General features: G+C 43.6%; 1 protein-coding gene across 3 annotated transcripts in view; it reads right to left on the bottom strand.

Moving 5' to 3' along the window:
* The window catches only part of TPK1 (thiamin pyrophosphokinase 1), a 269,761-nt gene that overhangs the window by 51,734 nt on the left and 194,713 nt on the right, over window positions 1-23,314 (bottom strand). For all 3 annotated transcript variants that reach the window (XR_013814311.1, XM_079786321.1, XM_079786320.1), the window contains one exon: window positions 20,159-20,270. Coding sequence is in view for 2 of the 3 variants with exons in the window: in XM_079786321.1 (XP_079642447.1) it covers window positions 20,159-20,270 (112 nt within the window). In the remaining variant the exon portion in view is untranslated. The remainder of the gene's footprint in view (window positions 1-20,158; window positions 20,271-23,314) is intronic.

The following is a 23,314-nucleotide window of genomic DNA, read 5'->3' as shown; positions in this document are numbered from 1 at the left end:
GGTTATAGGGAAAATTTTGGTTGAACAAAGAGTTCTGCAATTTAAGAAAAATGTTTAAAATCTTTGTGTTAACATAATTTACCCTTATTGTACAGATTTAAAACACATCATTAGAAATATCCGGGGCAACGAAATGTTCTTTTCTGAGGCCTCTTTGATTACGTTAATTAGATGGATCCCTACTATGAACATGGGTAAGGCTAAATGGCCAAGTTCTTGGCTTTCAGGTGGTTTACAAAGCATTGCTTGGTTCTGTACTTAAGAAACTTTGCTGACAAGGATAATGATATTGATGACTGTTGGTTACAGACTTTCACTGAATTAAAGCCACTGAGAACATGACAGAACTGACTAGCACAATGCCAAACATGGACTTGAGACTTCAGAAACTTCCTAAGATTTTAATATTCAAGAAAAAAGTCTGCTATTTAGTTCTGGTGGAAATATCCTCTTACAGCTGTCCACCATGATCTCAATGAAGAGAGAAGTATAATCTGTCATTGTTATTACATTGGCTGGTGATGGGAAACACATCACCAATGTACAAAATAGAGGCTCCAATTCTAAAGTAATTATCAGCCAATTTCAGAGTTGTTAACATGATTAAAATTATGAATACATTAGCTGATTTACCCTTACAAATCAAATTTTGATTAGATAATACTACATGCTCCTATGTCTGACATTCAAATTTCATAAAGGATTTTTAGTATACAAACTCTGATAAAAATTTTTCCATAATGAATGCAGAGCTAGGAAGAGGGAATGAATAAATGACTGATGGGTTTTTCCTTATAAATATTGTTGAAGGTTCTGATTTGGTTGGTCTCCCAAATCTTTGAGCTCAGAATTAGGAATTCTAGTTTTGATTACAGCTCATGTGCACTAGATTAGAAAAATATCTCAAATAGCTATTAAAAAAGTAAGTTAATCTCTATAAGCAAGCAGTGATGGAATAATACTTCATATAGAAAGTTCCTGACGATTCTAACTTTCAATTTATTGTTAAGACATGTGCTCTTAAAGAAGCATCAAGGAAAGTTAGTTCCTACATAAGGACATATTAAGATATATTCACCATCTGTATATAATATCTGAATTCTGCCAAGAAGTATAATCCTTCTACCAACAGCAGCAGGGAGCTGAAAACACAGTAGAGCAGGTATGTGTAGTTGTATGTAACTTGATTTTCTGATGTCTATAGAACTTCACTTGTGATACACCTGGTCCTTTAAATTGCATCACTCTGTTTGAAACAAAAGATTCCTAGGTCATTTGGTTGGATCAGAGCAACAGGGAAAAGTTTCAGAAATAGAGGTTTGTCACATTTCAAAAGGAGAGGAGACACTTGCAATTTTGTGTTTGTGTGTGTGTGTGTGTGTGTGTGTGTGTGTGTGTGTGTGTGTGTGTTTTCTGGAAAGAATCAAGTGATGGTACACATCATATGCCTGAGGAAGAGACTCCTTCCTTCATAAGCAGACATGAAAGTTGAATTTGGAATTTTAAAGGTAAACTTGGCTTGCAGAACATGGAAAAATATTAAAGATCAATGGTACATATTGAAAAAGAGTATTAATATACTTAGTGTAGACATCATTTTTCAAAAATGTCGCTCAATAGATCTTATCCCTGTAGAATGAGTGAGAAATGCTTCTTTGGAATGTTTATTCAGATAACTGACATAAAGTTCTAGTTTCATATACAATCTGATTTTTAAAAAGGAAAAACATCTATTTGCTGTTGTTCCCTAATCTAACCCATGCAATGATTCTAGAGTAATCTTTATTAAACACATAGGTGATCATTCTCTCTACTGTTTAAAATGTTTCCCCACTGCCTATAGAGTAAATCCAAACTTCTCCTTACAGTACACAAAGCCACCCAATCATGATCTGATCCCACCTAAGTTTCTGGCCTCTCATCTTTCTGTCTCTCATCTTTCCACTGCCGCTACTGAATTCCTCAGCTACATCAATACCTCCTAGACCTATCATGAAATATTCTTGCAAATTCTGCGCCGTGTTCCTGGAATATGGTACTGTGTGTGTGTGTTTTTTTTAGTAGTAGCTCCTTAAGATTTCTCTTCAGAGATTATTTGTAATTGTAACACATCATAGCTTCCCAAGAGAACAATTTAGCATACAAACAATGAGTCTTTGACATCAAAGAAATATTCAACTATATGGATATATGCTATAAGCTCATACATATTTTACAAATTATTTAAACCCCTTGTGAAAATTTATGTGTTTTTACAAAGTAAAAAATTAAACAACAAAAATCTTATCTAATGTGATTCATAGCCTAAAGGCGAAACAGAAATGAATGTAATAACTGACACAGAAATACATGGACAATAATAGAATTAGAATAGATTTAATATTTTTCCATGTTCCACAGGTCAAGTTGATGTATTTCATATCCCTACTCCTGGTCTTATGGTTCTTGGAAATAATTTGGGTTGTTTTTGTTTTCAGGCAGGGCTACCAAACCCTTTTCTAAGTTCCATCCATTCTGTAGCTCAGGTCTCCTCACTGCTTTGGCATAAAAAGGGAATGCTGCCATAAACGAAAGCTATCCGACAACCAGTGTGTGCAGGGCAATGGTAATTTCCTTAAATCCCTTCCCTTTAAAAAATCAGGTAGGACATAGCCTGGAATTCTATAGTCCTTTAGTACAGGTCGCCAACCGGTGGCCCGCAGACCACTGGTGGTCCGTGAGGTCCCAAAGGTTGGCGACCGCTGCTTTAGTTGGTAATTTGCTTTTGCTATTTCTGCCTCCTCTTCCTGGAAACTTTTCCTTTATTTGTTCAATTATAGAACCATAAAATTTGTTTTTGTGTATACAAGGACATAAAATATCAGGATTTTCACATCTGTGGTTCCCATAATGAAAATTAAAAGATCTGATGAACTGGAAACAACTGAGTAATAATTCTGATATACATTCTAAATAGACCCTACAGACTACAATTGAGTATATTGATTCTTAGAACTTAAACTGCTGTGCAAAACAGCATCCAAGAGGTGGATTAAATCTTTGCATGCATTTTGGGAAAAGGTTGGCAAGTTTCAAACTTATAAGAAGTTTCTGCAAAATTATGTCAGCCTCTCCAAAGCTCTTTTCTAACAATTTAATCAGAATTACTTTTCTGGGATCCATCTATCTTCTGATAAAGTAACTATCCACTGTTCTAATCAAAGGTATAAGGCACAAAGCCAGGCATTATTAACACCCGAGAATGCACATAACAAAGGAAATCATTCAGCCCCATTTCAGCATCTTTCCCCACTCAAAAGCTTCATGCATATTTAAATAAATTTATTTTCTGCAGTTTGCTCTTTAAGAGCTTAGTGGCCATTGGCTGTTGCTTATTTCAGGATTCCTTGCCCTTGTTCTCTGAGTCACCCACTTACAACTTGAGTGTTTCAGTATTTATGCTTCCAAAGTATTTTATATTACCCATCAGGAAATACAATTTCCTATTTATAAGACTCAGAAGTGATTTTTCACAGTTAACTTTTTCTCAATTAAGGCTATGGACCTGTATTCATGGCTGAATTTTTGGTACAATATTTATTATAGGCTCCATGACAGTCAGTATTTTAGAGTGTCATCAATATTATAATCACAGTCACTTGACATGGGCTACTCTTGAATCCTCTTAAAATGGACATTTGGGGTAACCGTAAAAGTCATCACCATCCTAATATCTACTGCTTATTATACTCTGTGCCAAGCACTGCATACACACCATCCATTTAATCCTTTCAACAGTCCTATGACGTGGTAATTGTCTTCTCTATCACCACTTAAATTTTAGAGGTGAGAAATGTAGGCTCAGAGAAGTAAATTACAAGGTCTCATACCTAGTGAAGCAGCAGAACCAATATTTAACCCTTTGCACTAGCTTGCTTTTTTCTCGATTCCTTTATTCTAATGCTAACTGTGTCGAGTCACAGTCGACACCCGAGTGCAAAAGGTTAAGTGCACTGCTCTCTTCCTTTGCAGCTTTATACTGATCATTAAAGGCTAAGGCATGTATTTTAGAGGGTGCAGGAATGACTGGAACCCAGTTGCTGCCTCTAAGGAATTTAAAATCTAGTTAGGGAAAAGGACCTAAGACATTTATAGAAATACTAGAGGCCCGGTGCACGAAATTCGTGCGGGGGGGGGGGGGGGTGTATGGGGGGGGGTGTCCCTCAGCCCAGCCTGCACCCTCTCCAATATGGGACCTCTTGAGGGATGTCCAATCGCCCGGACGGTCAGATATCCCTCTCACAATCCAAGACTGCTGGCTCCCAACCACTCACCTGCATGCCTGCCTGAATGCCCCTAACCGCTTCTATCTGCCAGCCAGATCACCCCCTAACCATTCCCCTGCCAGCCTGATCGACGCCTAACTGCCCTCCCTTGCCAGCCTGGTCCCCCCCAACTGCCCTCCCCTGCAGCCTGGGTCCACCCCAACTGCCTTCCCTTGTTGGCCTGGTCTCCCCCAACTGCCCTCCTCTGCTGGCCCGGTCACCCATAACTGCCCTCCATTGCCGGCCTGGTCACCCCTAACTGTCCTCCCCTGAAGGCCTGGCCCCCTCCCATCTGCCCTCCCCTGCTGGCCCAGTCACCCCTAACTGCCCTCCCCTGCTGGCCTGGTCACCCTTAACTGCCCTCCCTTGCCAGCCTGGTCCTCCCCAACTGCCCTCCCCTGCAGGCCTGGTCTCCCCCAACTGCCCTCCACTGCCGGCCTGGTCACCCCTAACGGCCCTCCCTGCTTGCCTGATTGCCCACAACTTCCCTCCCCTGCAGGCCTGGTGCCCCCCAATTGCCCTCCCCTTTAGGCCTGGTCCCCCCCAACTGCCCTTCCCTGCAGTCCTGGTTCCCCCCCAACTGCCCTCCCCTGCTGACCTGGTCTCCCCTAACTGCCCTCCCTGTTTGCCTGATTGCCCCTAACTTCCCTCCCTGCAGGCCTGGTCCCCCACTACTGACCTCCCCTGCTGACCTGGTCTCCCCCAACTGCCCTCCTCTACCAACCCGGTCATCCCTAACTGCCCTCCCTGCTTGCCTGATCACCCACAACTGCCCTCCCCTGTAGGCCTGGTCCCCCCCAACTGCCCTCCCCTGCAGCCTGGGTCCACCCCAACTGCCTTCCCTTGTTGGCCTGGTCTCCCCCAACTGCCCTCCTCTGCTGGCCCGGTCACCCATAACTGCCCTCCATTGCCGGCCTGGTCACCCCTAACTGTCCTCCCCTGAAGGCCTGGCCCCCTCCCATCTGCCCTCCCCTGCTGGCCCAGTCACCCCTAACTGCCCTCCCCTGCTGGCCTGGTCACCCTTAACTGCCCTCCCTTGCCAGCCTGGTCCTCCCCAACTGCCCTCCCCTGCAGGCCTGGTCTCCCCCAACTGCCCTCCACTGCCGGCCTGGTCACCCCTAACGGCCCTCCCTGCTTGCCTGATTGCCCACAACTTCCCTCCCCTGCAGGCCTGGTGCCCCCCAATTGCCCTCCCCTTTAGGCCTGGTCCCCCCCAACTGCCCTTCCCTGCAGTCCTGGTTCCCCCCCAACTGCCCTCCCCTGCTGACCTGGTCTCCCCTAACTGCCCTCCCTGTTTGCCTGATTGCCCCTAACTTCCCTCCCTGCAGGCCTGGTCCCCCACTACTGACCTCCCCTGCTGACCTGGTCTCCCCCAACTGCCCTCCTCTACCAACCCGGTCATCCCTAACTGCCCTCCCTGCTTGCCTGATCACCCACAACTGCCCTCCCCTGTAGGCCTGGTCCCCCCCAACTGCCCTCCCCTGCAGGCCTGGTCCCCCCCAACTGCCCTCCCCTGTAGGCCTGGTCCCCTCACAACTGCCCTCCCCTGCAGCCTAGGTCCCCCCCCAACTGCCCTCCCTTGTTGGCCTGGTCTCCCCCAACTGCCCTCCTCTGCCGGCCTGGTCACCCCCAACTGCCCTCCTTGCTGGCCTGGTCACCCTTCACTGCCCACAACTACCCTCCCCTGCAGGCCATCTTTTGTCTTAGAGTGACGGTCAATTTGCATACTACTCTTTTATTAGATAGGATTACCCTCCAAGGCTATGGATGCCCTCAAGTGACACTCGCAAATGCTTTGAAGATTCATAGACATGAAGATCACATCTGGTGGGGGTATAATTCTTCAAAGGGAAATACTTAGTTTGAGGAAGCCTAGAAAATAAGGTGGAATTCAGGAAAGGGAAGCTGTGGATTTCAAGGCTCATTCTAGGCACTGACCTTGACCTATGGACAACTGACAACTGAGAGCCTATCCTCCAGGGTGGACTTCATATGGAAAATTCCTGGATTTTGGACAAAGCAGAACTGAATCATAGTGATGAACAAGGCTCCTTTGAGACTTTTGTTTTGAGGGATTTTTCAAAGCACATCTTAGCTCATCAGACTGTTAAAGAGAAAGGCCTTCCTCGGCAAAAACTACATTTAAGATTCATCTTGGGTATTGTCTCTGATTCCATCCTGGTGCTGCCTCCTCTACATCCCCCATGTCTTTGGTCTGATGTAGTCTTGTAGGTGTGGCATGATGCCCATCTCCATCTCATGCTCCTCTCTGCTTGACTGTCCTCCATCGTTATCATTCCTGGGAGAGCTAACCTTGGCTTAGTCTTTCACGGTCAATGATGCAGGCTTAGGCTGAGCCTTCTTTCTTGATTTCATTTTGGCACGTGCCATCTGACCCAATCCCATAGAGAGTTTACATTCAGCAAATATCTGCACACGAACCACACTCAATGTTCAAGAGAGTGAAGAGCTAGACAGTTAATGTCCTTGCTGTCTTGAAGCTTAACTTTTAATGAGGAGAAGACAGAGAGCAATGAATAGAGTGATATCAAACAGTGATGACTGCTCTAGCTGGTTTGGCTTAGTGGATAGAGCGTCGACCTGTGGACTCAAGGGTCCCGGGTTCGATTCCGGTCAAGGGCACATGCCCGGGTTGTGGGCTCGATCCCCAGTGGGGGGCGTACAGGAGGCAGCCAATCAATGATTCTCTTTCATCATTGATGTTTCTATCTCTCTCTCCCTCTACCTTCCTCTCTGAAATCAATAAAAATATATTTAAAAAACAAACAAACAGTGATGACTGCAATGAAGACAATAAAAAAGGGCAATGCGCTGGAAGGAGTTTTATTGGGAGGGGAGGGCATGGGTGCTAATTTAGATCTGCTTATTAGAAACTAGTGGCCCGGTGCACGAAATTTGTGCAGGGGGGGGAGGGGGGTTCCCTCAGCCCAGCCCGCACCCTAATTGGGGACCCCTTGGGGGATGTCCGACTGCTGGTTTAGGCCCGATCCCATAGACCAGCAGTCGGACATTCCTCTCGCAATCTAGGACCACTGGCTCCTAAGTGCTCACCTGTCTGCCTACCTGATTGCCTCTAAATGCCTCTGTCTGCCTGCCTGCCTGCCTGGTTTCCCCCAACTGCTCTCCCCTGCTGACCTGATCATCCCTAACTGCCCTCCCCTGCTGGCCTGATCTCGCCCCCAGCTGCCCTCCCCTGCCAGCCTGATCTTGCCCCCAATGGCCCTCCCCTGCCAGCCTGATCTTGCCCCCAATGGCCCTCCCCTGCCGGCCTGATCTCACCCCCAACTGCCCTCTCTGCCTCGGCCCCCACCACCATGGCTTTGTCTGGAAGGAAGTCGGACATCCAGAAGATGGCCGGTCGACCCGGTCTAATTAGCATATTACCCTTTTAGTAGTATAGATAGATTATATAGAATAGGATTGCTTAAATGGGGGTAGGGGGGGAAGCCTTTTTTAGCAGGAGGAGATGCTCTTGGCAGACAAAAATACATAATTCCTATATCTGGACTGATAGCCAGCCATATGCACTATACTGCCAAACCGGTCATTAAAAAATTGAACCGCTTTCTTACACCTTACACCAAACAGCTGTTTCCCTTAAAACCCCTCCTCAGCCCCCACCTTAGGTTCTGCCTTCGCTGTTCACTCAAATTAGGTTATGATTGGTCAGTTTCTATGCCAGTTAGCGTCAAAAGCTCCACCTCTTAGGCAGCCATTGGCTCCTCACACTTCACCCTGATTTGGTTCTGATTGGTTGGTTTCTATGCCAGTCAGTGTCTCAAGGCCTATCTCCGGGCCTGATCAGAGAGACGGGCCTCATCAGCAGCCCCCACAGAGGCGCAGAGAGAAAGAGAGGCATGGCTGCTGGCCAGGCCTGGAGAGAAAGAGAGAGGCAAGGGCTGATCAACAGCTGCCACGGAGGCTACAGATCAGACCCTGCTTCTCTCTCCAGGCCTTTCTCCAGGCCTCTCTCCGGGCCTGATCTGCAGCCCCCTTGGCAGTCAGTGCTGGGTCACCACGCCCACAGCAGAGGCAGTTAGTGCTGGGTCACCTCGGCATCCCAGCACTGACTGCAGGACTGACTTCGGTCATTACGGACCCTGAATTTTTATATATTAGGACTAGAGGCCTGGTGCATGAAATTCATGCACTCGGGGGGGGGGTGCCCCCTCAGCCTGGCCTTCACCCTCTCGCAGTCCGGGAGCCCTTGAGGAATGTCTGACTGATGGCTTAGGCCCACTCCCTGCCTAAGCCATCAGTTGGACATCCTTAGTGCTGCTGTGGAGGTGGGAAAGGCGTGCAGCAGTGAGCCAGGTTTCTGGCTGAGCAGCGCTCGCCTGCGGGAGTGCACTGACCACCAGGAGGAAGCTCCTGTGTTGAGCATCTGCCCCCTGGTGGTCAGTGCACGTCATAGTGACCAGTTGTTCTGCCGTTCGGTCGATTTGCATATTAGCCTTTTATTATATAGGACAGTTTCCATGAAGAAGCAATATCTACTAGTAAGCTGAGTCTTAAATAATACAATGTGCACATCCATTGGAAGATGTGAGGAATAGTATTCCAAGCAGAGGGAAAAGCAAATATAAAGAGTTTAAGGCAGGAACCAGAAGGTCAGTGTGACTAGTGACGGAATGACAGGGAGAGAAGTACAGCTGGAGAGCTGGGAGGAGGCCAGTCCTGGAGCAGGACACAGAGAGGCATATGGCTTTTATTGTAAACTAGAGGCTTGGTGCATGAAATTTGTGCACAGGGGGTCCCCTCAGCCCAGCCTGCACCCTCTCCAATCCAGGACCCCTCGGGGGATGTCCGACGGCCGGCAGTCAGATATCCCTCTCACTATCCGGGACCGCTGGCTCCTAACTGCTCACCTGCCTGCCTGCCTGATCACTCCTAACTGGCCCCCCTACCGGCCTTGTCACCCCCAACTGCCACCCCCCCAACGGCCTGGTCAACCCCAACTGCCACCCCTCCGATGGCCTGGTCACCCCTAACTGCCCCACCCTGGCCTGGTTGCCCCCAACTGCCCCCCACTGCTGGCCTGGTCACCCCTCAGTGCCCCCCTCTGCCATCCTGGTCACCCCTCACTACCCCCCCTGTTGGCCTGGTCGCCCCCAACTGCTCCCCCTGCCAGCCTGGTCACCCCCAACTGCCCCCCCGTGCTGGCCTGGTCACTCCTAACTGCCCTCCCCTCCACCAGCCTGGTTGCCGCCAACTTCTCCCCCCACCGGCCTGGTCGCCCCTCACTGCCCCCCTCTGCTGACCTTGTAGGCCCTCACTGCCCCCCCTGCCAGCCTGGTCGCCCCATGCAGCCTGCTGTTCAGTCGTTTGGTCGTCCCTCACTAACCCCCCTGCTGTTCAGTTGTTACTGAGAGGTGTCCCGACCAATTTGCATATTACCTTTTTATTAGTATAGATACGAGGCAATAAAGTGTTCCCAATGGGGGAATGGCATAGTTTCATTTTGGCTTTAGAAAAATTGTTTGCTTTGTGAAGAATCATGAAATGAGGTGATGGATTAACCTTTTGCACTCGGATGTCGAGTGCAAATTACTCTTTGAATGTATCAATAATTTGAAATATAAAAAAATCCAAATAAATAAGTTTGTATGAAAAGAAACTCCAGTTTTTTATTCTACTGCCGCGCTTTGTAAAATCTGGGGTATTTAAAAAATTAAATCCCGAGTAGAATAGAGTAATCGAGAAAAAAGCAAGCGAGTGCAAAGGGTTAAGAGGCTGTTGCAGATTCTGGGAGGGATAAGAAGAGGGCCTGGGCTAGGATCATGGTAGAGGAGATGGGGCGAACAGAAGGATAAGTATACGGCTTTTGCTTTGAGCAATTAATTGTGTATGTGTTCATTTACTGATGTGGGGAAAATACAGACACCCAGTGGGACAGAAATCAAGTATTTGGTCATGGCAATATTAGCTTACACAAGGTTCTTAGACATTCATTCAATAAAGAAGCACCCAACCAGAACAACTTACAGGTACTCTCTGGGTACCAGGGATCCATCCACATTTGAGGAACAATGGCATTTAGATGTCTTTAAACTTATGGGTTGTGATCATATCACTTAGGGACAGCTTCTACATAGAAGGGGACACAGAATCAGACCAAGCAAGGAGGGACATTTTCTTAATGAGACATGAAGGGATCAAAATAAATCTGTGGACTTCTAGGTCACAAATTTGTCTTAAATCTGTTTCACTATACTGACTGACATGGCAGTTACCTCCCATCTACCCCTCACTTAATTTAGAATTTTTAGGTGCAAGTATAAGAAAGTGATTGCTCTACTACTCCCCTTTCCTTCTTCTATTCATACCTTCATATTAAAATTTTATTCATGGGTGAAGTTAAACAGAAAACACAGTTAACTACAAACTTTCAGTCACTAGATTGTAATTAATTTGTGATTGCCATAAGTTAGTGGTGACTGAGTAACAGCTCTGCATACAGAATGAGGCTCCGCAGATGAGGGGGGAAAGCATCTACAACTTCCATAACCCTGACTCTAGCTCTACAGATTCCTTTTCAATCTAAGGAAGTACATGCAATTGCCAGGCAAGACATGATTTTAGGAGTGACCTTAACCTGCTTTAACGAAATAAAAAAATTGATCAAGAGCACTAGTAGTTACACTTAGTTACAGATCACTTGTGACATAATTTACAACCGATGGAGACATGTGGCACTTGAGAGCTGCTGCCCTGGGCCACGCTTTGCCACCATCAGTGGACGCAATGCACTCTGTCTACCTTTTCCTCCTGGAATTCTGCATGAGATAATTCAGAACATTATGTATATATACAAAAGCCTAAGCAACTGTTATGACCGAAAGACCAGAACAACCAGTCGACCAGTCGCTATGATGAGCACTGACCACGAGAGGGCAGATGCTCAACACAGGAGCTGTCCCCTGGTGGTCAGTGCACTCCCACAGCCAACCTTCCACGGCCAGCTAACCTCCCGCAGTTCCTCCCCTTCTGCCAGGCAAGCCTCCCACGGCCCCTCCCCCTCAGCCGGCCAGCCAACCTCCTGCAGCCCCCGCCCTCCGGCTGGCCAACCTCCTATGGCCCCTCCCCCTGGCCAGACAGCCTCTCCAACCAGCTGGCCAACCTCCCGCGGTCCCTCCCACTGGCTGGCCGGCTTCCGATAGGCCTCGATTGCTGGCCAGGCTAAGGTACCCCACCCATGCACAAATTTGTGCAACAGGCCTCTAAGTGTTCCTCAAGGGAAACTCAAGGTACAAATTACACAGAGAGAAGGTAAGTTACATGGTATACACTAATCTTAGAGAGTTACTTTGTCAAGGGGCCTACAGCCTTAATCTCTTCCCTTTTTTGGACTTTAAAAAATTTTTTTTAATATATTCCTATTGATTTCAGAGAGGAAGGGAGAGAAAGAGATAGAAACATCAAAGATGCGAGAGAACCACTGATCAGCAGTGAGGGGTGACCAGGCCAGCAGCGCGGGGGTGGGGGGCAGTGCCCTGAACTGGAATCGAACCATGACCTCCTGAGCTCAACTACTGAGCCACACGGCTGGGTTTTATTTTTGGCTGTGTTAAAATTTCTACCCTCTCTCACTAATTAAAATCTACTGTGTGGTTCTGTGGCACACCCTATTGGACAGAGAACTTATTTTCTGTAATTTGTGCCTTGGGCTTCCCTTGAACTATAGGCAGAAAAAAATCAAGCACATATATATCCTACCTTATAATAGGCAAATATGCAAATTGACCGCACCTTTGCTATGCCCAAGCCACGCCCACCAACCAAGCCACGCCCACCAACCAATCAGGATGAGCATGCAAATTACCCCAACAAAGATGGCGGCTAATTTGCATATCAAGACAGCGTAGAAAGAAGCCAAGAGATGCTGAAGGGAGCAAAGCTGTGGAGAAGCAAGCAAGCCGGGGGGCGGGGGGGGGAGGAGAAGGGCGGGGCGGAGGCGGAGGCGGGGCCGGGGGAGAAGGAAGGAGAGCGGGGCGGCTGGTGGGTGGGCTGGCGGAGAAGGCGGGCCGGGGGACAAGGGAGGATCGGAGGCAGGGCGGGGTAGAGTGCAGCAGGAAACCCTATTGCAGGATTTTTCCTGCAAGGGGAACGCTAGTATATATATATTTTGAGATACAGAGATCTATTTAAAAGCCACCCAATCTCCCCTTCTTTAATTTAAGCCTACTGCTTTCCAAATATTTCAGCTTTTCCACAATTTGGCCTCCATGTAACCTTCTGGACAAAGTAGCAGCTCGCTGCTGAGAAACCCATGTGTAATCTCAGCCTCCCACTACCACACCGTCCTGCTCTGTTATCATTGTTCCTTCTTTTCACCCTTGAATCTTTAAATTCAAAAACCCTGTCTTAACCATTTACCCTCCACCCTCCTCTGTGAAAGGTTAATATACCGTTTTTCCTTGAATCCTTAATGCTAGTACCTTGAGAATAACGATGAGTATCGCGTTCAGTTTATAATCACCTCAGTGATCAGACATCAGACTGTGTCTGCATTACACTGAAACTATACATGCCACAAACCTGTGTGAGCTCTAGCTGTGATCTCTGGCTCTCAGGGTGCAAAAAAAATGTCTTAATAGGGCTTACAGCATGATTTTAATGGCTAAGGTTAGTTCTGTTTCCTTTGTCTCTAACCCTGCCCACATTCAGGGAAAATTCTACTTTCATTCAGGCTAAGGATGGTGAGATAGGTTATTTCACCATGTTCAAAGCTTTTAGAAATACATATAACCAGTGATGGATCTTTTCATGCGCACAGAAGACTAGGTTAGGAAAATGAGCTTGGACAATTCACTTCACATCCTGAGTCTCAGTTTCCCCATCTATAAAATGGAAATAATAATACTTCCTCTGCATTAATAAAAGCATTGATGTTATACCTGGATGAGAATGAGTGTAGAGAAAACACAGGACGTGCTATAAAAATACGAAGTATGGCTATTTGGACCCAGTAGAAAATTATACCCACTGAGCTGTTCCCAGAATAAAAGTTTATCCACCTGCACCCCTTGATTCTTTCTCTATAATTCATACAATGATCAAAAGTTATTGCTTTCCTGTCTCGGTGTATTAGCTGGATGGCTGAATGCACAGAACTCATGTCTGAATCAGCACAGAAGTGAAACCTGGAGGAGGGGAATGGAAAGGGACCCTAGAGCTTACACTGGAGTCACTCATCCGTCAGCCTGCCCACGTAAATATAGGAAATCAACTCATTTAAACAACTTGGGAGGCAAACCTGAGTTATACTACGTTCCTGAGCGCTGGTCAATGAAATATTTGTCTCCTCACAGATTCCCATTTATCATATTCCCTCCAAATGCCTGATAATTGTTTACATATTTAAATGCCAAGAATCAACCATAACAAATGTGTTGTCAGAGTGTTGGAGTTTTCTAAAAACAAAGCGGGATGATTATGGCATACAGTAAATTACTGTTGGTTCCTTATGCTCTCAGTAGAATCACAGAAGGGTGAGAACTAAAGAGAACATCATTCATGTCTAGTTCCAAATCTGCAGCACAAAAAAATAGAATTGGAGCTGAGTTAATGAAATATGTATTTAATACAAGTTTGTAGTAGGCTATATGTCATTAGTCTGAAATGTCTGAAAATGTAATATTTGTTTACAAATAGAGTATTTGAAAATCCTTCAGAATAATATAACCCAAAAATATTGTTGTTCCTCTTTGTACTTTCTCTCCAGAACAAAACTATGTACTGCTTATTGACCTCCCCCCCGCCCCCCGCCAACTTTGCCTTCTTCATAAAAGCTGGGTCCTAGTTTCCCATGCCTGTCTTTTTAAAAATCCATTTTTATTGATTTCAGAGAGGAGGGGATATATATATATATATATATATATATATATATATATATATACACACACACACACACACATATATATACACACATACACATACATACATACATACATATACATACATACACACATCAATGATGAGAGAGAATCACTGATCCTCTGCCTCCTGCGTGTACCACACTGGGGATAAAGCCTACAACCTGGGCATATACCCTGACTGGGAATCAAACCATGACCTTCTGGTTCATAGGTTGATGCTCAACCACTGAGCCACGCCGGCCGGGTGCCATGCTTGTAATTTTATGTAATGATTCCTCAATTGCTCATATTCAGAACTAAACAAAAATGTCAGTTTATATCCCCAGAATCTATACAATAATAAAACCCAAGCTGTAATACATAGCAGAACAAATACATAAGTGGGCACAAGTGTCTGTGTATGCGGAAGGGTAGAAAGAAAGGTGATGGCGGTATAAGCAGTGACCCAGTACTTGGATGGTGTGTGTGTGCCCAGTGAATTAATTAATTAATACTTGACTGCTCTTTAAGGACCTTTAGAACCCTTAGATTCTAATATGTGGCTATAAAAGAAATATAAGTGTCAAATTTTCACCCTTTATTTTTTTACTATTTTAATTTCACATCTGATTGTTGCCTCTCATTGATAGAAACTCTCAGTTTCTCATATAAGTATAATCTCAAAAGCCAGAAAAGAGAAGAAATACAAGCAAGATATAAAAAAAGGGGTATGTGTAATAAGAGACTGGTTGCAACCCACAACTGGATGGAGCTGTAGCAAACCTGATTTCCTTCCTGGTTCTCAGGGACCAGACTGGACATTTGACTAAATGTGACTACAATCCTTGGGGAACAGAAATCAGACCAAATGGAAATTGTAACCTGTTTTGTGTGTGTGTGGACACCAATTAAATCGTACTCACATAATTGGTTTGTTTTCAATTTTGTTTTAATTTTGTCTTGAGTCTTTATCACATGTTATCTGAGGCCAGATGAATGACAACACCAAAATTCAGTTTCTCAATAACAACAGAAACAACCTCCATACATTAATTTTCAGAGTCACTCTAAAAATTCAATGATATAATTGTATTCAATAAGTATTATTTCAGAAAAATATTTAATTCATCAATTACAGACCTGCTATAGTAGGCTGAATAATGGTCCGCCCGCCCCCCCATCCCCCCATCCCAAATGTCTGCATTGTAGTCCCTGGAATCTGAGAATAAATTCCTTACATAGCAGAAAGGATTCTACAAATGTAATTGAATTATCCTAGATTACCCAGGTTTGTCCCAGGATCAACAAATTCCTAAACAGTGAGAGTCAGAGAAAAAGGTGTGGCAATGGAAGCAGACACCACAAAGGGATGTGATCACATCAGGCTGCCAGCCGTGAAGACTGAGAGGTCTGGGAGCCTCTAGAGCAGGGATGGGGAACATCCAGCCTAAGGGCTGCGTAAGGCCCACAAAATCACTAGGGCTGGCCCTGCCAAGGCTTAGGGGCGAGTTAATTAAATATGTGACCAAATACAGCAGGCTAATTTTTAAGTTGATAACTTGTATGGCCCATGAATAATATTATAAATATCCCAATGGCCTTTGGCAGAAAAAAGGTTCCCCACCCCTGCTAGAAGCTGGAAATGGTGAAAAAGGATTCTTCACTGGAACCCCTAGGAGGACTGCAGCTCTACCAACACTTTGATTTTAGTCCCCTAAAACCCATTTTAGATTCTGACCTCCAAAACTGTAAGATAATAGATGTATTATTTTAGGGCAGTGTGGTATCAGTACAAGAAGATGTAAGCAAGGGAACAATATAGAGATTCAAGAAACATACTCAGGAATAGTAAAACTTACAGTACATTGCAAATCACTGGAGAAAGGATGATAAATGATGCTGGGGCAACTGGTTATCAGTAATGAAAACAAAATTGGATCTCTAACTCATGTCATACACACAAAAATCAATTTCAAGTGAAAGAAAATACCTAAAAATAAAACATAAAACTAAAATATGAGAACATCTTTATGACCATGGGAAATAGAAAGAGGACTTAAGACATAGACATTACAAATCTTAAAGAAAAAGATTCATATATGTGACTACCTTTAACTAATCACAATCTCTGTGATATAAAAAGGCCACACACAAATGGAAAAGGCAAAGAATAGCCAGGTGGATGATAATAAGGGTCTGAATAACTTCTAAGAATTAATAAGGAATAAACTAAGTTAGCCCAAAGGCTAATAGGCAAAAGACAGTAGCAATCCACCGACTAGGACACCTACATGACCTGTAACTAGAGAAGGTACTTTCCCTCTCCAGCAGAGTCCACAACCAGATATGGAGGTATGATTGACACTGATCAGATCAGCAAACAAGATCAAAGCTAACAATACCAAGAGCTGGGTAGAGACTTGGAGCAGGGGACTCTGAATGCCCCTAGGACGAGGTCACATTGCTAGAATCACTGTCAGAGCAATATGGGTTGTACTCTAAAGGTGAGCGTGCACTGATCTAGGAAGTAGCTATTTTAGTGCCAACTGCATATAGTCTCGAGAAAATCTTGAACCAGACACATCACAGAATGTTCTCAGCACACCATTATGAAATGAAGTATTGTAATCAACAATATTTATAAAGATTCACTTCTGGGTGATAGGATACATAGGCATCTACCACACTTCTTTTTTTTTTTTTAAAGACAGAATGTGATGGGAGATACTGCAAATTGAAACAGGTAAGTCGGACTACTTTTAGAATGTGTGGCATCAGATTTTTAGAATAAGTAGCCCTCAGATATGCTTCCTTAACGCCTTGCTTACTATCCTTGACCCAAAAAGTAGCAGCCCCTGACTAAGTTACTGCATCACCATTCCCCTATCTAGGCCCAGCCCCAACCAGTCACTTTTGACGTGTAAATTACGAAATGATAGAAATGACACTGACCTCAGGGCTCCGCTTTCACAGACAAGAGCAGGGGCCCTTCGAGGTGTAACAGGATAGTAAGAAGCTAGGAAAATTCCAGGGCAACTAAGAAAATTAAACAAGGCCAAACAATTTGGGCAACTTGCAGCAAGACCTTATTTCCCCTAACCAAGGACACTTGAGAACAAATGATTAATATCTCTTCTTCCTAAGCAGAGAACACATAACTTTAATCACCCTGGAAATGCTAATGCAAGTGGGGGTGAAGTGGGAAGGAACAAAGGGAAGTTATTCTCACCCACTGAACAAAGAAGTCAGCCATCTTAGGATTTGCCAAGATGACAAGGTATATATACAAACATTCCCCCCAAAAGCTACAAGAAAGTAAAAGGGAGACATTGAGAGCTAATCTGTACCAAGATATCTGGGAGAGGAATCTTAAAACCTATAGACAGTAAAAAAGAAGGAACTCTTACCATTTGCAATAGCATGGATGGATTTGGAGAGCATTATACTAAGATAAATAAATATCACATGATCTCACTCATTTCTGGAATATAATGAACAACGTAAACTGATGAACAAAAATAGATCCAGAGACATATAAACATAGAACAGACTATCCAACTTCAGAGGCAAGGCAGGGGTCGGGGGTAGGAGAACAACCAAAGGACTTATTATATGCATGCATGTAAGCATAACCCATGGACACAGACAACATGGGGGTGAGGGCATGTGCTGGGGGGAGAGGTCAATCAATGGAGGAAAAAGGAGACATATGTAATACTTTAAACAATAAAGAATTAAAAAACAAACAACAACAAAAATCCCACAAACCTATAAACAGAAAAGTATAAAACCCTTTGAACCCCTACCAGGCTCGCTCCTCAGATAAGCTGAGAGCCCATCTGCACTTTATGCCGTATGTATTTTGATAGATTTGCCTGCCTTGCTTCTCCAATAAGTTTACTTGCTTTACTTCTTTAATAAATTTGCTTTACTACAATGCTGCTGTCACTTGTTTGAATTATTTCTCTTGAGACTGACAAGAACCGAGGAGGGGACAACCCTCTCCCTTTAACTCAGGGGTCTGTCTGATAACACCATTTCTGGTATTTCTGGTGGCTGTAACACAGGTAAAGAAATCTTTCTACTTCTCTTCAAGTCAACATTATGTCATTTCACGTAATTTGTATTACTTTTTAATAAGTTTATATCACCTATTGGGAGATCCCATTAATTAGCACTTTTAACAGATTAAATTAAACACTGTCTCAACTCTATTACTTTGAATACTCCATGAAGTTCCTAATTATTTTCATAAAGTTGTAGAGAAAATATGATTTCAAAAGTCAAAGTAATTTATAAATATATAAATAAGTAATAGTGTATAGCATTTAGGCAGGATCAAACATTAACCCAGGTAGGAAGGTTAAAAGCCCTACCCTCATCATACCAAAGGCCCCCATCCTGGAATAAACTTCATGATACAGAATTAGGATATGCGCAAAACCGTGGTACACAGTGTGTAAGAGGATGTTCTAAAGAGCCCTGAAGAAGCATGTCTAATCCTATGACTCTCTCCCATTATTGTACAATAAAGGAAGCGGAGGCTACTGCCCAGATGGCCAACCCTCACTTCTCTTTGCTCAGTGCTCCTCCTATCTTGGTGTCAGCTCTGAAAAGTGAGGCCACTTCCAATTCAGGCAGAGGCTCACCACTGTAGGAACAGTCCTTGGAAAGAACGGGAACTCTTAAGAGTATGATTGTTTTAGGCTGGAATGTTTCCAGAAAGTTTCTCATGGGAGGTCATGTCAGTTTCAGCTAACCAGCTTCAAGGCCTGTCCCATACTTCTGTACAATGGAGATCTGTTCTCACCCTCCTTTCAAATCTGATGACTTCTCTGGACACTTCACTGTTTAACTCCCCCTCATTGTTTCAGCAGTGGCTCATGGACAGTTCTTTTAAAGTATCTTTTCATCTTCAAATTATTTCTTTCTTGAAATATTTATTTCCTTGTGGGAACCTGAAAGCTTTATATGCTACAAAAGAATGACAAGGTGGTTCGCTACTTTACTTTTTATAACTATAGAGGTATTGGTCAATCAAGGGATAAGCCCTTTGTAATTAGCAAGGCTCTTTGATTAAATTACTGTAATACTTAAAGAGACTAGAGTTAATTCACAAGGCCTGATGGCTCTTTTGGTATCAGCATTATTTCATGAACAGATCTACTTCATTTATTTTTCTTTTAAAATCAGATACTTTTAGTAGAACTAGAACTTAATACAGCTAGTAAATACTGGGAAAACATTTTAAAATTTAGTAAGAGTAGCTAATCTTATAAAATCTCAGAGGTCTGATTATGAACAGAACTTGCTACATTAGTTAGAATAGCTACCTCTCTGGGAAAGTAAACTAGATTTCAAGTACATAAAATCCTGAAGAGTTCTTAGGTTCGACACTGAAAGTACAATCAATAAATGGAAAAACCGGACTTTATAAAAATTAAATGAATTTAGTTAATGAGATTTTAGAAAATCAAGAGATAAGGCGAAGATTCTGAGAAAATATTTACAAGTTATATATCTGATAAAGTATTTGTATCTGGAATATATATAGGAATCTCACAACTCAACCTAAAATGAGAAACAATGTGACTAAAATATGGGCAAAAGATCTGCACAGACATTACTTCAAACAAAATATACAAATGGCCCATAAACATATGAAAAGATGTTCAATGTCATTAGTTACCAGGAAAAATAAAATAAAAACCAAAATGAGATAAGACTAAGGTGTGTATTAAACAAGTAGATAATAACAAGTGTTGATGAAGACGTAGAGAAGAAACTGGAACCCTTATACATTGCTGGTGGGAATATAAAATGATGTAGCCACTTTGGAAAACAATCTGGCAGTTCCAAGAAAGGTTAAACAGAGACATACCATATGAACCAGCATTTCTACTCCTAGATATATCCCAAAGATAAATTTAAAAAAGAAAGAAAGAAAGCCTCACTCTGTGCAAGGGCTTTACTTACTGAGGTTCCACTTTAGGCCTGTCGTTGTAACCTGATTGCAAGGCTGTCCAACAGGAATAAGGCCACACCAATCACCTTCCATTCCAGTGTCTACGTGCAATTTGTGCTTTCCCTGAAGCAGAGAAGGGAAGTTCATTAAGACAGGGAAGAGAAAGAGGGACATTAATGAGCACCGAATACCTGGTTGGAAGCACAAGGTACATCCTAGGAGCATGGTTTATCATACTTAATCCTAATAACAAATGTATATAACATGTGTTAAATAATGCTAGGAGCTTTCACCTGACTTAATCCTAGTGACAATTTTACAAGGTAGCTTATGTTAGTTATCACTTTTACATGAGGAAACTGAAGCTTGCAGAGATTAAATGTGTCCAGGATCACACAGAGATAACAGTTCCTATCAGTTCCACCTGCCAATTTCAGAAACTAAACTGGTTCTACAAACTAAAGATGTGGCTCTAGATGTGATGCAGAATTCTAGAGCCTTACTCAAACACATGCTCAAGTGTAAATAAAATATTGGTTCCTATGTAAACCTCTGCTTTTCCTGAGATTATAAATTTCAGCATTCAATGCCCATCCTAATAGTAGTTAACCTGTTTATATCTATAGATGCCTAGGAGCTGCTCGGTGAGAGTGTCTCTACCAGAAACAGAGTACCTGCCCTAACGAACTAGCATGTTTCTTCCATTTTGATTATGAAAACTTTCGCAATCTACCAACTTTCAAGTGTTTCCATTTAAAAGAAGATTAAAGTTAAATGTAATGCTCAATTGAACCCACAATGTTTCCTTTTAAATAGAATACTTGAAAACTCCTATTCTACAAAGTAATGATTTTCCATTTCTGTTCTATTTATTATCCTTTGGGTACATGGTCTTTATAGAAAGATACCTCAAGTCCTTGTGGGGAAATGCCAAGGCATGCATGCATTCAATAAAAGAATAAAAAAAGTGTTTTGTTTTTTATCATTCATATATCCCAGAAGAAAAAGTTCCAAAGGATATTGTTTATTTTAATAAAATAATGTCTTAAAGTATGTATAATTACAACTTATTACCAGACTAAGGCATCTAAGAGTTTTTTTGCAGTCATTTTACTTTTATTCCAATGTTGCCTTTTGTACTCTATGTTATAAGCTTCTAAAAACTTTATTTTGCTGTCTATAAGGCTTAAACATATGAGTAGGCTCTCTTTGTCTTGGTCAAAGGATTGCTGTTATTAGGCAAATAATTGTCTAGATTTCATATAAGTCCTTGAAATTTAATACAAGTCCATCTGGATATTCATTACCTATATAATTCATATACATAAGGTATATTTTGAACATTCAAGCAGAAGGTATAAACTGGATTAAAAGGGCTTATAAATTGTGCTGTGCCAGCACAGCCAAGGGTTTGGTGAGCCTGAGGAGGGGCGGTGAAGGATTAAAGAGAATACAGGTGGGGGTTGGTGGATCTCCCGTGCCTGGATGAGGACACAGAAAGATCCAGCCTGCAAGCTGAGGCTTTATTTTATAATGAGATCAAAACAAGGGTAGTGGTCAACATGTTTACAATGTTCTTGTGAGTTTCACCTTTTTTTGGCAGCACTTGCTGCACCTTCCACAGCCCATTAGCTATCTAGGAAGGAACTAGGGAGGGCTATAAGGTTAAGCTTAATTATGTTAATAGGGCTCTGCCCTCCAAGCTGGGACTTGTTTGTGGCCCTGCCACAGGTCAATTTGAGGCTTGACCCTATAGCCGCTCCCTACAATAAATATATTCAAATGCAAAGAAAAATGTAAAGGGAATATACACTGAGTGGCCAGATTATTATGATCTCTGAATGCATAATAATCTGGCTACTATGTGTGTGTGTGTGTGTGTGTGTGTGTGTGTGTGTGTGTGTGTGTGTGTCTTACCTAATAAAAAAGAAACATGTAAATTAACCATCACTCCACTATGCCCACAGACAATCAGAGTGAGTATACAAATTAACCCAATAAAGATGGAGGTTAATTTGCATATGCAGGTGTGGAGCGGAGTGAAGCCTGCTATGAGGGGAAGGGGGGCGGTGGAGGGAGCTACTGGAGTGGTGCTCCAGACAGAAGCGAGGACTTGCCGGCTCTGGGCGGCCAGGGAGCGGTGACTTGCCGGCTCCTGGGCAGCTGGGAATGAAGCCAGGGGAAGGAAAGCCTATTCTTGCATGAATATTGTGCAACAGGCCTCTAGTATACACACATACACACACACACACACACACACACACACACACACACACACACACTGAATAATATATATATTAAAGGCCCAGTGCGTGATTTGTGCATGGGTGGGGTCCGGCCAGCCTGGCCAGGGGGAGGGGACATAGGCTGGCCTGCCTGCTGGCCGAACTCCTGGTTGAGGGGACAATTTGCATATTAGTCTTTTATTATATAGGATATACACTGAGTGGCCAGATTATTATGCATTCAGAGATCATAATAATCTGGCCACTCAGTGTATAATACACTAGAGGCCCAGTGCACGACATTTGTGCACTTGGGGGGTGGGGAGTCCCTCAGCCCGGCCTGCACCCTTTCACAGTCAGGGAGCCCTCAGGGGATGTCCGACTGATGGCTTAGGCCTGCTTGCTGTGGGGAGCAGGCCTAAGCTGCAGTCAGACATCCTTAGTGCTGCCATGGAGGTGGGCTGCTGTGTTAGCCAGCCATCAGCCCAGCTTGTGGCTGAGCGGCGCTCCCCCTGTGGAAGCACACTGACCACCAGGAGGCAGCTCCTGCATTGAGCATCTGCCCCCTGGTGGTCAGTGCGCATCACAGGGAGCGGCTGTTCCACCGTTAGGTCGATTTGCATATTACCCTTTTATTATATAGGATTTTGAACTTGATGTTCATCATTGGAAAAAAACATAGGCAACAAATATCAATGTACACCAAGCAGTGGATTAAATGCACACAGAGAACCATGGGTGGATTGGAAACACAATGCAAGGTGAAAACGTAATATGTAGCAGGAAACAAAACTGGGATAAATTACATAACCCATCCATATAATTTAAAATAAATTCAAACACAAGACACTTTTTCTAATAACAGAACTTAAAACTATTATTTACACACACTAACATGTTTGTCTGTGGGAAGAGTAGGAGAACAGAATGTAGTACAGGGAT

The sequence above is a fragment of the Cnephaeus nilssonii genome (assembly GCF_951640355.1).
Source record: "Cnephaeus nilssonii genome assembly, chromosome: 12".
Taxonomy (NCBI): Eukaryota; Metazoa; Chordata; class Mammalia; order Chiroptera; family Vespertilionidae; genus Cnephaeus; species Cnephaeus nilssonii.
Note: the sequence above shows the minus strand (reverse complement) of the source record. Positions and strands in the feature narration are given on the sequence as shown.